Here is an 18,722-nt window from a genome sequence, read left to right as displayed (position 1 = left end):
TTTTTTTTTTTTTAACTAAAGCTCAGTCACCAATGTGCAGACAACAAATTTATAGCACACATTAAAGTGAAAAAGTTTCACAGAGTCTTCTTGTGCAAGAAGTTAAGTCAAGTAAACCTTGTCAGGGCAAATAATAAAATGACATTTTGGTATATTCTGCTCGCTCCTAACTTTAGAGTCTCCCTGTTTTTGAGTTCCTCATAAATTATCACAGTTAGAAAAACAAAACCTGTTTTGTTCTGCATCAGTGTCTGAAGCCACGCCTGATATTTCATTAAAGGCTCTGATATTTCATTAAAGACTCTGTGATTTTCTGTATCCTGATGATTCAGAGAAAAACACTGTATTTTTTATTTTTCCTCTTATTATATCGACGCCTGTTATATGTGTCCTTGAAATTAGTTATTGTTTGTGTAAAATGTTTAAAATACATTCTCCGCATAGCATGTTATTGACTTCAGCACATCTATTATGCTCACTATACTGAAAACTTGAAGGTAGTTGTTTTAGCTTGAAACGAGTGTTGAACGAGTGCTGCATTTCAATTCCCATTTTTTGAATTTGAAATGCTTTTAACTTGGAGTGTTCAATGTCTGTAAATTGTAGTCTCAGTTGCTCCTTTTTAGATCTATTGGAAATAATTTCCCTATTGCAAACAAAGCTCAGTGACTTTCAGTTGTGTTCTCAGAAGGGTGTTAGACCTGTCATACTGCTGCACATCTTCCATGTGTTCTCCCTGGTGGCAGCCACACCATTTTCATTACGGTTTGAGGAACTGCCACTTGAAAGTATTTGACATCACTGTCAGCTCTGAGGTTATTTTTCTAGTGCCAGAGAAGCTGTAACCAGCATTGGGCACATTTCAAAATTAGTCTTCAAAAATAGCATCGAATAGGTTTGTGAGAATCTTTGGTGGTTGCAGGATTATTAATCCTCTTTATGTAAACTATTTTCACAGTACATTTCAAAAGCTTCTAATTTGTAACACAGTTATATATTGCTTTCATAAAGTTACTCAGAATTTAAATAAAACTAGTCCCACTTTAACGGAGCCCAGCTTTTCATAATCATTATATGCATCTGTTCCAAGTTATCTGTTTGCTTTGTTCTGCACTGCCATAAAATTTTAGATGCAAAGTCCTGCAGTGTTACTGAGATCAACTGGGGAAAGAATAATACTCTGAATAAGCACAAAAGGATTATTTTCACCTTTTTTCTGCAACATTATGTTCAACTAAGTTCTGTGTAGTAAAATCTGCCATTCTCCAATGGTATTGAAGATTGTAATAGAATCAAACAGGTTTTAACTGTTTAGACAACCATGCATGTAGCTTAGCAGAGTTGCTGCAAGAAACTTCAGAATGTTTGTTGTATACTCTTTGACAAATCTCATGATAACTGTGAGGATTGTCGTGCCTTTTGTACGTGATCGAGGTTTTTTCTGTTGTGGTGGTGGGTTTCTTGGTTTTGTTTATCTGTTTATGATTTATTTTTTTTTATTTATTGTTCCTTCATGTGCCTCTCAACCTTTCTTATAGCACATGTTGTATTGTTCTCTTAAAAACTTTTGCCTTTGCCATCTCCTTATAGATGACGTGCTAGTTAAGTCTCAGATTGAATCTTCCCCCACCTCCTTTTTTTTTTTTAAAGAATAGTTTTGTAAAAACAAAACATAAAAATTTCTGCTTAGCTCACGTATTTCATACTGCCCATATTTTTTCATTATTTTTTTTCTGGATGTTGTTCTGCTAGAAATCACTTAATGCTGTCTGTCAGGAATCTACAATACAATTTTGTGTGGCAAGGCTTCAGCCTTTGCATCCTTGAAGAGCACACTTTGTAGTCAAGGGAAGTCTTGCAGAATTTTATCCTTTATGTGCATCAAGGCTGTTGACGATGATGCAGTCAGTCATACTGTAAATTACTTTGACTTTGAGTCCAGGCCTGGATTTATCACTTCGTTAGTCTTTCTGACCTTTCTTTTTTGCTGTGACTTCAAATGCCATTGATAGATTTACTGTGTTATTATTTTGTTTTATTTTGTTGTCATAGCTTTTATAAACAGGTCCAGATTATCAGAAATATGTTGATAAATTGCAGCAAGCACAGAGGTAAAACGAAATTTTCATGAGGATGAATAATGGGTTGTTTATGAAGAAAGATTGAAAGATCATAATTTGGTTAAATTGATTATTAAAGGACAACAGAAAGCTCTGAGATATTTGTAGGGTGTTAACAGCAAAGATAGTGGAGTTAGTGTAATACAAAAGAGTAATACTAGAGAGATTTGGATTAATTTAATGTAAGGGAAATTTAGGCTACCAGATAAAACTTTGGTATGATGAGATTTAGTGCTTTGTGGATTAGTTTTTGAAAGGAAGGGAGTAGTACATAGTTTCATGGAGTATTTATTAAAAGCTCAAATCTAGACCAAAAGAAAACTCTTGTACTACTGAGCAGTTGTGGAGAAACCACCTAGTAGGTCTGTTCCACCCTGCTTTTCATGTATATGAAACAAAGATAAATTTGAGTTTTCTGAAAGCATGCACAATGTAACCTGTCTTTGAAACATCATTGTTAAATTACATATTCCTATTGTCAGGTACCTGCCAACTAAAATGTAAGAAATTATAAGTATAATTCTTCATTGGCAACTTTGTTTTTCAAACTTTCTGAAGTGTAAATGTCCCAGAGTCCCAGTGAACCATGATAAGAAGATGTTATGCATCTCACAGAACTGTGGTTTGATTTGGTATGTGCATATGTTGCAGCACAAATGCAAGCTTACTTTTCTTTGAGAAGTCACTGGTTTTTGTGAGATGTTTTGTTTAAAGGAACTGGTATGCAGTTTTCCTGCTCTATGGGTATTGAGAAGCAGTCTCCAAAAGCACTGCATGTTGCTGGCTACTCTCTGAGAGATTCCCTTTCAATAATATCCTGGTCAGTTGCCTGAAGGAGACGGAAAAATCTTTTTCATACCTTTGTAGATATGAGAGGTGAAAGAAGAGTTGAGTGCTTGTTTTCTCCTTTCCCTACCTAGAAAAGTGCAAGTGAGGGCCATTACATGGGGTTGCTAGGACTTCTGTGATGGATCCATCTTGTCACATAGTCCTGGCAGAAACCAACTAGGCACTGAAGCTGGCAATAGCTACTAACATTCTAAACAGTGACTTCTGGCTTCTTCTTCTCTGTGTCCTTGTGCCAAACTTCTCCCTTTCTGCACTTAACCTTGCCTTTCCAAACTGCATGGATATGTTGTGATACTCATGAAAATACTCACCCTGCTTATTTGCTGCCACACACTATCAGCCTATTTTTCTGCTTGTTGTGTACTGCACGTTTGTTACACATCTCCACCCAGTAATAACAATAGCGCTCTGGACTGATCCCTAAAGATAATGGTTAAAACAATTAGCATTTTTTATTTATCAATTAGCACATTTTATTAATACTATGAATGTGGTAAGATTCTGCAGTTGTATTGCAGTGCATATGCCTTAACTGTATTTTGACTGGTTTTTAAAATCCTGAAAAAAGCAGGCCTTAATGACAATGTACGCTATAATGATTTAGGTATTGCTTCCTTTTCAGTGTTCAACCCAAGAGTTCTTCTTGATTGTCAGCACTCTGTCTCGTCTGGACTTGGAAATTCAAGCTCTTGTTCCAGCCATACATTCTCATGTGAAATCTCCTCTGTTACAAAATGCACTGCTGGAAATCCCAGAACTTCTCTCCCCAGTAAAACATTATTTAAAGATTCTTAATGAAGAAGCTGCTAAGTAAGTAGAGAAAACAGGTGAATTTACATGCTTCATAGGATTTCTGGCTAAGTATATTCAGTTGTGTGAAGTACGCATCCTGTTTTAACAGATCTCAGTTTTATATTTTAGTTTTCATATTTCTGCACATTACTTTTAGTTAATGCAGAACTTCTTGCAGTTTGCTTGTTGTTTTTTTGTTTGTTTGTTTGTTTGTTTTTGTTTTTTTTAAGATAAACTAGGTGAGCAAGTATTTTGCCCTGTGGCTATGTGCTTCAGGCTGAAAAAAATATTTGAAAACTTTTCAGCTGTTCTGGTGAGCAAATGAAGAGCAAACTGTTTTGCACATGTTAATTCATTTAACAAATATTCGCTTTTTAAATTTAGATAGATACGCTATTTTTTTGAAGAGATACTTGACATTTAATGGAGTGGCTGCTCTGCTGCCAGGAATATGTTTTTTTTACAATTTTTTTCAAAATTCACCAAATCTTTGAGGCCATCCTCCCATTTTGTTGTTATTGTTATTGTTGTTGCTTTTTTGTCTCTTTATATGCTCACTAATGATGAGAATATGGAGTTTAATAATTCTGAAGACTCTTCATAGCCTGTGGGATTTACGTCAGCTTATAGCATTTCTGGGGTTACTGCCCTATTCTTGCATTGTGCAGAATGATTAAATGAGCTCAGTCTTAAGATGTCTCAGGCTTTTGGTTGTAATTAGTTTCCTGTAGTCTGCATCTGTCCTTTTGTCTTAATTCTGTCCTCCTTTGCCGCCCTCTTCCCCACGAAAAGGTAGACAAAGAAATTGTAATGAATTTGCATTATATGGGAGAGTGGCTGCAAATAGTTCATTGTGTACACTGCTTCTTTGGAAGTACTGCTGTCTCCATTGTTAACCCTAGATCCTGGTTTTAACCAGCAGAGGAAGAGGACAGGAGGCTTAAATGCAAAATAATGAAGCAAGAACATGGATTCAGTTAAGGAAGTGATAGCTGCCGGTAGAGACCTGGGGGAGAGTATCTTGTGGCCAGTAAGACTTAGTGCTTTTTGAAACAGTAAAATTATCTAAAAAGAGTTCTCTCCTGGTGCTAATCACAAAGGTAGCCATCTTTTCTGAACACTTGCCTTTGCTGGGTCCTTGTCTCCCTTCTCTGTAGTTTTTGTTTACACAACATGTTTGTGGGAATTATAAGATTTCTTCTGATGCAAGGTGTCCAATTATAATTTTGGCAGTTTATGACAAAACAGAATTTATTTTAATTATGCCAAATTTACTTTAAGTTAAAAAAATATATATATATTTTTGTCACTGTCTTGATTTTAGAGTAGCATACAAAAAAAATAAGATACAATAGTAAAAGTAGATATACAGAATGTATAGATTTTATTTGCATTTATTTATTCAAGATGAAGACTCAAGATGAATAATTTTCATTTCGGTCACATCGAATTTGTGTGACCATATTACTATTGCTCAAAAATCTCTCATAATAATTACGATGACTATTGATATACATATGTGCACAGACACTTAGATACACACGTGCATCATGTGTTAATTTTAGTATATGGTGTAGTGTTTTTCAAAACTCTGTTCCAAGAGCTTTTTGGCATGGATTTGTGATTTTTATCTTGTTTTAAAGTTTCAACTTCTACATTTTTGGTAAGCATTACATAGCAGTGACAATCTTTGCTATCAGCTGCTGGCTATAGAGATCTTTTTTCCTCACATTCCCATGGAAACAAGTCTAATTAGCACAAAATTGTTTCTAAAAATTAGTATTGTATTTTAAAATGGTGTCTTTACTGTCACTTATATAATAGCTATGTCCATGTAAAGCAAAATTGGAACACAGCTTTTGAGTTACCTGCCTGGTCACTGGGTCAAACTATGAGTCCTTTTCAGAGAAAAGGATACCCAAGTAGTCAGGACACTGGAATTTTTCATCTCTTCCATATATTATTAACTCATTTCCTAATTAATCTCCAAATATAAAATTTCAGGGAAATTATGTAACTAACAGTTACTGTTCTGTATTTGCTCTAAAATACAAATATGTAATACAGTTAACTTAGTATTGATTGCACTACTTTCTGTTGTTTTCCTGCTATTAAGGTATTTATTTATTTATTTTTGATGACAAGCTTATTTGTAATAATTTGTTCAATTTCACAGTTTTAAACATTTGAATGGCATTTTCTTTTCAGGTTTCAGTCCTGAACTAAGATTATGCAGTCAAAACAATTCTGTCACTTTCTGACACTGAGTCTGTTAAAGAACATTCTTTTGCATGCATTAAAAATATTCAGGTTAATCTTTTAACGAGAAAAGAAGAAAGCTCATCTGAGAAACTTCTGATTACATTCCACATATATCACTCTGAAAGTACTGCCTCCTACTTATTTCCATGGAAACTGCAGCAGCTACAAAGAACATAACATTATTTTATAGAGCACATTTTCAGCTGCGAAACACTGCTTTTCAACGGTCACCACCATTAGCTATGTATTTTCACCAGCAATGAACGTGAGCCTGCATGCTGCACTCACAACAATCTGCACCCACAGAAGTGAACAGCTGTTACTGTCGCCACTGCTGAAAGGCCATTCATCCTCTCACTGTACTCACATCCAGTGTTTGTCTCCATAAATGTTCAGCAAGAATCTATGAATGTCAATTGGTGCAACATTTTCTGCATGGAGGAATTCAGCGACACTCCTTTGCTCCAGATGCACTTCCATGTCAGACACCATTCTGTCAGACTGCCCCTCTGCTGCCATCTGTCACACAGCAATGACATGTAACCAGATATTGGTGGGAAGGTTCAGCTCATGCTGCCATACCACCAACATCCGCCTCTGTTGTTGTGGACCAGCATCATAAAATAGGAGGCACTGCTTTCAGAGCAACCCTTATACTTTGATGAAAGCCTTGTGGGAAGTATTTTTCTTTGCAGTCTTCATGGAAATATGCCCAAATTCGGCAAATTGCCCTAGGAAGCCTGGTCTAGTTTTAAATGGGAAGGTTGGTGGCCCTGCATGTGGCAGGGGGGATTGGAGATTCATAATCCTTGAGGTCCCTTCCAACCCTGGCCATCTGTGATTCTGTGATTCCATTCTGGGAAATTCTGAATCCATGAAAAAATCTTTAACAAGTTGTACAGAAATTATCCAGAACTCCACATTCAGTATTGATAAAGATTTTGCCTGTACTCAAGATGCTGCAGAGTGAAACAGCAAGTGCGTTCCAGAAACACAAACTGAGACATAAAGGAACAACTTGTGCTTTTTTTTTTTTTTTTTGCACTGCTGGACCGAGGGAGAATGAGGAGGAAATTTCAGGATTCACATTCAGAGGAGGCCAAACCAAATCAATAGAACAAGAGAAGAATGAGCATAATGTGTTAGATTATGAAGGAGTTTTGAAAATATTTTCTGGAGCTGTCTTTGTGTAGCCTTTGATAGTTTGTATTCACAGTGCCTCTCTGTTTATGTAGTGTGTATGACAGCTTCTGATAAACGTGCTGCACTATGACCAAGTAGAATTTAAAATGAAATATAGCTAGTGTTAAAACAGATTAGAAGAATTAATAAAAATAAAGACGTAGCTGGTAAATAGGGAATGCATTTTTAGATTTACTGTTATTTTTTTCTTACACTTCTTATGGATAGGACTGGAGATAAAACCCAACTATTCAAAGACCTTACAGATTTCCCTGTCATCAGAAATAAAAAGGAAGAGATTCTGGATGTGCTGTCTAAAATCCAATTACATCTTCTGGAAATTCGTGAACAAATTAAGAATCCTTCTGCAGAGTATGTTACAGTTTCTGGTCAAGAGGTAATACAATGTCTGTGATTTGTGACTGTATCTTTGTACCCTACTAAAAAATAGTGGAAGGCTGGGCCTTAGCTGGAACTCTCTTCAGTTCGTATGATACTTGATGAGGTCATCTTAATGTATTCTTTTGTACATCTTTGAAGAACAGTTTTCTGACAGGGACACTTTTTTTTATTTGTTAACTCAATTTACTTTAGCTATTTAAAGAACAAAAACACATTAGTGAAGTTGGATTTGACTCTGTAATGCTTTGCTTTTTTCTACGTGTAAAAACAGTTGCATATTTTGAGGTTAATTATGTGGCTATTAAGTGCAGAAATATTCTTAGAGAACCAAGAGACATGGCTTTAGGTTAATTTGGGGAATGGTAGAATAATTTTGTAAGTACTGATTAAGACTCTATTTGAAAGACAGAAGAGGAACAATATTTATTAATGGTAGATGTTACTTCACTATCTTTAACTCTTAGAAACAGTGGTTGTGGACAGAGCATTGGTATACTAGATGATGTGCAAGTGTGGACAGGTTGTGCTTCAGTGAGCTGAGAAGTTTAGCACAAAATAAAGAGAAAATGGTTCTGGAGAGATTTGCAAAGGTTCTGAAAGGAGCAGTGAGGCAGAGCTGTACAGCATTATCATCTGGGAACTGACGGAGGAAGTCTAGAGAAAAATCCACAGAAAACTGGGAAAAGAAAGAAATACTGAGATGCAGTGAGGAAATAGTATGAGAGTTGGGGTTAAAAGAGATTAACCAATTAGGGTGGGGAGAAGAGCATGCTGAAGAGCTCAGGTGAATATTCCTCTTGATGGTGACATTGAGGAGAGCAGCTACCAAGTTGGGTAGGTTGTCAGCATGGATGCTGAAGTCAAAGAAAAAACACTGAAGAGAATTTCGGGAAGAAGGGAAGAGGCAGGATTAGAAATGTTTCTCTTGCATAGGTTGGTTTGAAAGGTGGACGATGACAGTTGTATGGAGGAAGGGAGAAAAGAAGGGCTGGTTAAAGACAGAGGACAGTCTGAGGTTGTAACCAGATATTAACTGAATCAGACAATTTCAAAAGCCACAAGTCAACTTGTATATTTTTAAGAGAGGAGGTCTTTGTAGGAGTGGGTAGCTCATAAACAATTTTGAACTGAGAAATCTGTCTTGAAAGAAGCAGAGAATTATGGGTAGCTGTTACCTAATTATGTCTGGGGTGAGTGTTTCGGTGACATCAAAAGAGGCAGCAGAAAAAGGGTTGCAGAAGATGGTCACTGAAGTGAGGAATGGCGCTAAAGGCCGAGGCATTACTGGAAAGAGAGAGTGGGAGGAGCAGGGAATAGGAAGAGTCTCTTTCAGGCTGGATCTTTCTTCGTCAGGTCGGTCTGGTGTATTCTTACATTCTTGTAGCATGCTGACAGCTGTAGAAGTGTTCAAAACTTCTTACTGATTGGCTTGGGCAGAAGTAGGTTTATGGTTCGTTTGTTCTGGAGGAGAGTGTAACTGTAAGGAAACAACTTGGAGAAGAATAAATTCTAGCTATTTGCTGTTTAATGTGAGCTCCTATACCTGTTTTTGCGAGCATGTCATTAGATATTCAGTCAGCCCATAGTTTGTTAACTCTTGTTAAGTTCCTGTTAGTATGCTGATTAATCTCCAGATGATGCACACCTTTTCCAACACACAAGGAGTCACACCCTTATCTATTTTATCTTTTGTTTCCATGCCTCTACTGTCAATTGTTATAGATGCTAAACAGAACAGAAAGCTGTCCAGATGGTGACAGCATGGTTATTTGTTTCAGGCAGGGTTGAAAGAGAAATTTTGCAAATGTTTGCTTCCTGCAATGGCATAAACAGTGCATTGGTCTCAATGTATTCAATACTTCCGTTATTTCTCTAAGATAGAGCTAAGATTTAAATGGTGAAAAAACTAGCGCTAATGCTTTTGTTGTTTTTGAAGGAGGTCACATTCTTTCCTGGTTTCTCACTGGCCACACAAACCAACCAGTCAGTTAAACACTGTGTTCACTTAGACTGTCTTGGATTCAGTTAGGCATCCAGCATAGACGTAAATGTGGATTATTTTCTGTCTTCCTTTTGTGAACACGTCATATTTAATTATTTTGAAATGAACTTCCAAAAAAATCTAATATCAGAACAGCTGCAGCAATGCTAGCAGTAGCAGCTGTTGGCTTATTTTCAAATCTTTACAGGTCTCCTGTTTTACCTGTTTGCATGTTATCTCATGTTGTTATGCATTCTAAAAATTTCTACAGTATGAAATATTTTAAGGTGTCTTAGATGAGTTAAGAACTAGTATCATATGTTCTCTGTGGAAACTTGTGATCATTTTGGGATTATTCTTTGTAATTGGAGGTGGTTGCTGGCTATTCTGGTGAGAGTGGGAAGGCTATATCTAAATCACTCCAGCTATAACGGAAAAGCTTTCTGAGATGCGAGTCTGATAGTTTACTGTAAAGGTGATCAGATTCTGGGTTAATTTAATCTGTGATAGCAATTCATTTTGCAACTAACTTCTTCTATTTGAGAAAGCCTCAATTCTTTGACATCTAGAACTTCAGCACAGTGCTGTAAAGATAATCAATATGAATCATATAAAGTACTGCAATAATGCACGATATAATTTTCGTTCCTCTGAGCCTCTTACCACTACTGCTGTTTTACCCTATTCCTTCTGTTTCTGACCTCAAGTGTAACTAAATTTGAAATAATGTACTGTAGATAAAGTGCTGGCATTTGAGATTTTGAATTCTTGTTTGTGAAATATTACAGGTGAGCACGGCTCAGTGTAAATCACTGATCCTTCAGAAGGCCTATCTCTCTGGTCTGGAGTATCCTTAGCACATGTGGGTTATAATGCAGGTGCTGTGTAAATAAATTGTGTGCTGATTGGGTACACAGCTAGGTCAGATCATGTAACAGGACTCACTCAATAGCTTTGATCTGGTTTTGTCTTGGTAGGAGGGGGGTGAAAAGAGCATGTTAGTGATTGGAGAAGGGCAGAAAAGCTGCAGCAAGGGGTCACATCACGGGAGCAGCTCAGGAGGGGAGCTGCTGGTAGAAAATATTTATGTCATAACCCTCACATCTGGGGAAAAGGAACATTAGCTCCTGGTCTATGCAGCCTTCAGGTCAAACATAGTTTTCCTCTGACATAAGCAGATTTCTTGTTAAAAGAAGAAAATATGGTTCTGTTGTCTTCCTAACAACCTCTGATGTCTAATACTACATTTCTGTTTATTTTAGTTTTTGGTAGAAGTAAAAAATTCCCGTATATCATCTGTGCCATCTAACTGGGTTATGGTTAGTAGGTATGTAAAATATATTTCAAGTTTGTTCTATTCTAAAACGAATATCCTATTCAAATGTGGTACTTTGGTGTTAATTTTGACCTGAAATACATTCTTGTTGCTCCATGTACTTTTTATTTTTAAACTGAAACCCAACTAAGTCAAATAATTATTTACTGCTATAATAAGTTTTGCTTAAAACTTCTTGAAACGTTTTAATGCAATATGTCCCTAGTGCTATATATATATGTATATATATATATATATATATATATATAAATGTCATGTATATATACTGGGGTCTGAACTGTTGTTTTGGTTTAATTGTTCATTAGTTAGTAGATATAAGCCTCTCAAAATGATAACTGTTCTTATTCTATTTAGAAAGGTAAAGTTTAGCATGCATAGATCTGTTTTTATGTCTCAATAAACTTATATTTAAAGTGAAAACACATTTTACTCATATACACAAACATTGCTTGACTTGCTATTTAGTATTACCTGATCACATTCTTAGACATTTTTGGATAATTTTTCCAGTAGAGAGATGGAATGAACTATGTAATTGGCTTTTTTTCCTTTTCAGTTACTTGTTTTATTATTTAAGCAGGTCAAATACCTTAGGGTGAGCCCAGATTTCTATCGCCTGAAACTGGCATAATCAGAGTGAACTCTGAAGTGTTTTTATTGACTAATACAAGAGATCAGTATTGAATTGAATCAATATTGAACTAAACAGATTAGCCAGAAGTAAGATAAGGAAGAGCAAATTGCAGTTAATCTGGATTTTGAAAAACAAAACAAAGAAGAAAAAAAACCTGAAACCTCAGAATTAAAAAATGTCTGGGAATGCCAGACAGAGTACTTAATGAAAATATATAGATAAATAACAAGTGCCCCAAATAGAAACTTGTATGCATGCAGAACTCTGTGTTTAACACATTTATGTCAGGTTTATCATGGTCTTCCTTTTTAAGCTGATCTTTCTTTCTTGGAAGTTCTTTGTATATTTGATCAGTAACAGGAAAGTCATCCATTTGTGCAGTGTATGGCTGAACAGAATTCTGTGAAGTATGTACCCGTCACTGACATGTACTACTTTGTGAAAAAGCTTTTAAAAGCTTTCTAAATGGGCGGTGGTGCAGAAACCAATCACTTTATTCACAGTACAGACAGACCACTGGGATCAAAAGAGTTTACTACTGCATTAAAATACCTTCTTTTTTTTAATATAATATACACTTTCAAGGCTCACAGAGAATAAGAAAATTTTTCTAATTTTGAATGTAAATGTTATAGCTGATTGCTTAGTAACCTTGACTTCATGTTTGGCTTTTTCTCTCTTCTAGCACAAAAGCTGTCAGCCGTTTCCACTCTCCTTTTATTATAGAAAATTACAGACATCTCAATCAGCTTCGGGAGCAGCTAGTCCTTGACTGTGGTGCTGAATGGCTGCATTTTCTAGAGTGAGTTTACAACATATCCATTAGCATTCTATTGTATTTTATATTATTTTTACTACAAGAACAGAAAAAGAAAGATATTTATCTTGAAAAGAAAAAAAAAATTGATTGTTATTTTACCCTGAGCAAATTTTAAAATATCATCTAAATATTGTTCTTGAAGTATTTTAAGGCAAGAACTGACTGAGAACTGACATTGGCAGTGATATCTCCACATTTTGAAATTCTGATGAAAATACAGTATTAAGTAATATTAACTGATAAATTGTATGGCTTTACAGTTAAGTGTACCAGTACTAAGAGAAAAAGTACTTTGCAGTATTTCTCACAGTTTTTGGACAGAAAATGTCAGAGTATTAAGACAATCTCTTAGGTCAATGTGACCCACCACAGCTGTATACTAACTCTGCAACTGACTGTGAATCTGTTTCTTAGAAACTAATTGGGGTATTTCTGTGCTTCACAACTGTTTATCTCAGATCTGAGTTTCAGAGGCACTTATTCGACTGTTCAGCTGAAAGATCTTCAAATTGGAAATTTAAAAATGATTTCTCAATTTCTGAATACCTTTGGTTTTTCAAGTGTCAGGCTATAAATTATTTTTTTCACTTCCACAAGTTACAGACCACTGAAATTATTCCTAATGTTGCGCACTGACTTTCAAGTTACTGCTTGACTTTCAGTTGTGGTTTTGTCCCCACTACTGAAACTTAGCAAGTTCCCTCTGAAGCTGTCTCAACATGAGAGACTCTTTATCTACAGTGATCTACCATCATGCTGAATTTCTGAAAGTAAACATCACTGTGTTGAAATCTCCTTTTCTTCTACTTATGTGTATGTCATATGTCATGTGTCAGTGGCCTTTCCTTTAGTTACCTTCTTTAAAAAAGGTTGCATTTTTGTGTATCGATTCTATTGTGTTCTGATTTAAATACAGAACAGACCGAATGAGTCCACTATTTGTCTTGTAAAGATGAGCAATCAAACTTAACGATGCAAATACTTAAGTATCAAAATATTTCAGCGGTGGATATGTGTTCCATATCTGTCTGATGTGGTGGACTTGGCTGCTCCAGTTTTGGGTCACGTGTGACAGGATAGAATGGTTTCTCCTAAGGGTCCCACCTTGTGTTGCACAATAGGACTGGCCTGAATATGCATTTGGCTTTAAGAGTGTCCTTCTCCAGGTGCTCTTACATCTCTGTACGTGTAGAGACTCCTTGCTGGCAGCATTGGGACCTCTGCACTCCAACAGCGAGCAGACTTGGAGTTACAGTGATTCTACAAAAGAAAGAACAGATTTTGCAGCGTGTAGCTCCATGAACAGGCTTCTCAACAGGAGCATCATTTTTGAGGATGGAAGAGCTAGAAGCAGGTGGCTGGAACTAGTGAGAAGGAAAGGAATTTGTTCAGGATATCTCTGGCAGGTGCTTACATGGTTGTAATGTGCAGATGCACCCCCAGCAGCCTGTGTTATTTATTTTACTTACCTTGTGACAGTTTCCAATTAACTGTCAGCAGATTCCCGCTGCCAGTCCTGACACAGGACTAGACTAGGAGCAACTCTTGGATTTGTGATCTTTATGCATCTCCAGAACTACAAGTTGACCACCCATATGAAAGACATTAGCAATATTTTGAAATACTACTATTTAAATAGTGATTAAACATTCTGGAAATTATCTATGATGATTAGATGCTGAATGATGTACTAGGTTTCCTGTTTTAGTAAGTATTAAAATAAGTTTTCATGCTGTGAGCTCTTCAAAACAATTGTGAGGCCTGAAAGTCATCTTTTGTGACTCTTGCGTTACCATCAGTTCTGTAAGGGCTATAGGAGCAAAGCCATCATTTTCCATTCCCTTCATTGGTACCTGGGTCATGCTGAATGTGATGCCATGAGTGTAACTGAGAGCAAGACTCTGCCTCTTGGTAGGAACCCAGCAATTATGTTTATTTGTTAGAAATGAGAAACACATTCCAATTTCCTCTTCTCTAGCTGTTTTGGGCACCTCACTACAGAAAGGACATGGAGGTACTGGTGCAGGTCCAAATAAGGGCAACAAGGCTTGTGAAGGGCTTGGAGAATATGGCCCACAAGGAGAGACTGAAGGAACTGGGGCTGTTTAGACTGGGAAAGAGGAGGCTGAGGGCAGACCGTATTGCTCTCTTCCAATATCTGGAAGTGCTTACAGCGAGAGCGGGGGTGGTCTCTTCTCACTGGTGACAAGTGGCAGGACGAGGTGAAATGGCCTTAAGTTGTGCCAGAGAGGTTTAGGTTGGATATCAGGAAAAACTTCTTTACAGAAGGGGTTGTTAAACACTGGAATGGGCTCCCCAGGGCGGTGGTTAAGTCACTATCCCTGGATGTGTTTAAAAACCATTTGGATGTGGTGCTCAGGGACATGATTTAGCAGAGGGTTGTTAGAGTTAGGGTAGTATGGTTTGGTTGTGGTTGGACTTGATGATCTTGAAGGTCTTTTCCAACCTACAATTCTACAATTCTACAATTCTATGATTTTAAACACTGTAATGTAGCTTGTTAAATAATTATTGCTGCTAAATTAGCCATGTAAATTTGAATTGACATATGTTAACCTCTCTACATTAGATCTGTTGCTTCTCCTGTTTACTTTGCTGTTCTCAGTGCTGGTAGCAGCATACAACATTCTACTCTCTCCCCCTCAGATTTTGCTTCCTTTCTAGTTTTACATTCCATATTGTTTCCTTGAGCTTGGGAGATGAGAAAAGAAATTCATAAGTACTAAGAGAATGAAGTCAATTGAAAACTGTTTTCTCTTGGTAAATTCATCATTGCACTGAGGGAAACAATACCTTAAATGGAAAAGTAGCTCCCAAATTTTCTGTTGTAAATAACAATTTTTGTTGAAATTGCAGTCAGTTCCTGTGTTCAGGCATATATTTTTGACTTATGATTGAAGTGAATTGACACAGTTATCACTGTGATAAACAGTGGCATTTTTACAGACCTCATTTAGGCAGCAGGGATCATCTGTAGACCCTACACATGCTATCTAGTGAATTTCATTTTGTCTGCGTTTTTGCACTTAAAAATAATTCACTCTTCCAATAGGATCATGAAGTTCGTCTTGATTAAGATTGTGTCATCAAATTATAACTTAATACACTGCTGGGAGCTTTGAATTCAAGTAATGTAAAGATGATAGGAGCCCTTCGAAAAACTTGGATGGGGTATATTTTGAAATATATCTGTCTTTGTATGAAATTAATTTTTTCGTCTTATTTCCTTCTGCTATTTTTCCCTGTTTTGGTATAGCCATTTTAGTGAGCATTATCACCCTGTATCTAAAGCGATTGGTCACCTAGCAACTATCGACTGTCTGTTCTCATTGGCACAGGTGGCTAAACAAGGAGACTACTGCAGGTAATCAATTTTTAATTTTTATTTAGGATTTTATATGGAATTTGAATTTTTAAAGTAAATTTGAGTGGAGAGTATGTAGCACAGTATGTATAATTAAAACTGTTTACAATAGTTTCATCTTAATTTGATTTTGCACATGCTTCTAGCCTTGTTTCAAATCCTTCAACATTGCTGTTCACATTTGTTGACTTCTATTTGTCTGTCTGCTGTTTTACATGACTCTGGCAGAGAATATCTTAAAGATACATTATATACTTTGAAGTTCACCCTGAAATATTTGTTTTATTTTTATCTTTCTAGTATTAAAGACTCTATGGGGTATGAGGCATGTTTCATGGATGTATTTCAGGTGAAGACAGGTCCCACCTGCTACAGCAGCGATAATGTCTCACCAAGGATCCTAGTGTGTTTAGCTAAGATGAGCTGCTCACATCTCTCTGACAAAGACCTGCTCATGCACACCAGACAGTGCAGCCTGGGTCTCTGCTGGTGCCAAGGCTGTCCTTCTTGCTCTCTGTGCTGAGGAGACATGAGCCTCTGCTTCCCTAGAGACTAGTTCAAAGCTTTTTCATGAGCATGTCCACCTTGTAGCTTATGTGTTCCTTTATCATCACAAGCCCTATCTCTTGCCTCTGTATAAAGACAGTCACTCTCTCTAGGCTCCCCATTTCCATACTAAGAGGTCTTTATCCCCACAGACATGCACTGAGTTACTACTTGTGAGTGCTGCCCTACAGGCTGCTAGTTACTATTTCTGAGGTTTATTTCAGACAGCTCTGTAAAGAGTTGATTTCCAGTCCGCAGTCTCCAGTGAATGTTTTCATTGTGAGGCTGTGCACAAGTGATCAGACAGTTACTTATGGACAGCCATCTGAATTAGTGAAGCTAATTAAATGTATGAGGATGAAGGGAAATCAACTTGCATATGCTTCTGCTTTTATACAGCATTACAGATAATACTGATCTCCTGTGGACTCTTGGGATCTCGGGTGCTTCTATCAAAATCAAATTCTATCAAATTGCTCCCTTATTTCTGTATACTCAGATGTGAAAACAAACAGAAATCTTATTAATTCACTGTACAGAGTTTAAATAATTCACTGGATGTTAAAGAGAGACTAACAGCTTGTAAACTGGCAGGCAGGAGTCTTCTCAGTTCAACTTCAGTCACAGGGAAGATGTCAATAATTAATTTTGAAGGGGATTTTCATGTTAACTAATTCAAGCATTTCAGAGCAGATTTTTTTTGTCTGAGTAAGGATAGTTTTATAATCATCCTACCAGATGTTTCCACAGCTGTTGGAAAGAGGTAAGCACCTCTTACAGTTTCCAAAGGGCACTGTGGGAAACCTGTGATGGGAAGCTCTTCCTTTATGTGGAAGATAAACTAAGTCAGGGCTCTCAGGCAGCAAAGTTATGTGTGTGAAAATAGTAGTGTAGGTAGCCCAGACATGGTTACATAATGTTTGTGCTGTCCACTCTGCAGATTGTGATTATTTTTTTTTTTTTCCATGTCTCAACCACGTGCGATTCATTCCAAAACAATTCAAGTTTTTCCCACTGCATGACATATGCTTGCCTCATTGTGGAGACATAGGATAAACCTTTTGAATGAAGCTCTGTTTCTGCAGACCCCATTGTGTGGAACCAGAACAGGCAGCAAGGCCCATAGCATCTTGTCTCCCAGTCATGTGGAAGGAGACCTGAACAATTAAAGGAAAAAAAATCTTATGATTTCCAAAGATGAGGACAGAATTTTAAAATACCATATGGATCATTTAGCATTAGTTCTGTGGTTTTGAGTATTCTCTTCTCAGCTATTGCCACTTTCCTAAATTATTGCTCTTTTCACAGAATGCTTATACTTGTGACGGAAAATGTTGGAGAAGCATTGTCGTATTTACCTCTCCACTGAATGTTGATCTTCACTTACAATGAAAAAAGAGAACTAGGTTGCAAAAAAAAAAACTCAAAAAATAAATCATAGTCATAATTTAGTGATTATGCTGATTTGCATTTTTTATGTGAAGATCACACAGCTTTTTGAGGTGGAATTTTTCAGACTGGTATGTAGCGCAGAATTATGGATGCTGTATTAGTAGTGTCCTTGGATATAGTCTAATTTGTAGCTAAGGTGGAGCCATTTGAAACAATACTTTTCCTTAAACGAATTTGAGAGAAGAAACAACTACCTGAAAACATCAAATGTATCCGTAAGTGGTGGAAATTTGCAGGACGTGCTGCAGCAGTGAGAGGTCAAATGTCTGCTGTCCTCAGGGTGCTTTGCTATTGCTTGTTCACTTTTTAGTTCATAATGGTTCTTTGGAATGTGTTTTCTAGGTAATGAAAAAATATGTAAATACTTTAAAATATCGCAACCTAATTAGCTGATACTTTTCAAACTAAATGAAGCCAATCTTTAGAAATATTTGTTAGCATGAATTCTTTTTTTATGTATCATTTGTATATTTTCAGGAAAATCTCCATTGTAGGTTACCATCCCCCACCAGGTTTTAGTTACAGAAGTTCTAAGTAATCAATTACAGTGCATGCTGAAACTAACATGTCTTCTTTTTTTCAGACCAGTTGTGAAAGATAATCAGCAAGAAATAGTTATAAAAAATGGCAGGCACCCTGTGATCGATGTATTACTGGGAGAACAGGATCAATATGTTCCAAACACCACTAACCTATCAGTAAGTACTGAGATACCCTTTGAGCTTTAATCACTCAGGAGAAGGAATCTGTGATTTGTTTCCTGGCCAGGAAGTTAAAATAAATAATTTAATCTAAGAACTGGCTGCATGCTTTCATGTTGGAGAAATGCTGTTACACACAGCCACATCAGTTGTGTCCTTTTGCTGTTATCATGCAGTCAGAGTCTGTCTTAGCAACCCTGTTTGGGCTTAATGGAATAAAAATAATAATAGAGAGGAAAAAAGATGATCTGAAAATTAGG

The 18,722-nt window shown here is 36.7% G+C and overlaps 1 protein-coding gene across 1 annotated transcript in view; it reads left to right on the top strand.

Annotated features, from left to right (window-relative positions):
- Positions 1–18,722, top strand: part of MSH3 (mutS homolog 3) — a 107,541-nt gene that overhangs the window by 59,515 nt on the left and 29,304 nt on the right. Inside the window, exons 13-18 of the mRNA XM_010726110.3 lie at positions 3,592–3,779; positions 7,434–7,602; positions 10,851–10,915; positions 12,244–12,360; positions 15,656–15,763; positions 18,345–18,459. Coding sequence (XP_010724412.1) covers positions 3,592–3,779; positions 7,434–7,602; positions 10,851–10,915; positions 12,244–12,360; positions 15,656–15,763; positions 18,345–18,459 — 762 coding nt within the window. The remainder of the gene's footprint in view (positions 1–3,591; positions 3,780–7,433; positions 7,603–10,850; positions 10,916–12,243; positions 12,361–15,655; positions 15,764–18,344; positions 18,460–18,722) is intronic.

Source organism: Meleagris gallopavo, chromosome Z (genome assembly GCF_000146605.3).
Source record: "Meleagris gallopavo isolate NT-WF06-2002-E0010 breed Aviagen turkey brand Nicholas breeding stock chromosome Z, Turkey_5.1, whole genome shotgun sequence".
NCBI classification, from domain to species: Eukaryota; Metazoa; Chordata; class Aves; order Galliformes; family Phasianidae; genus Meleagris; species Meleagris gallopavo.
Note: the sequence above shows the minus strand (reverse complement) of the source record. Positions and strands in the feature narration are given on the sequence as shown.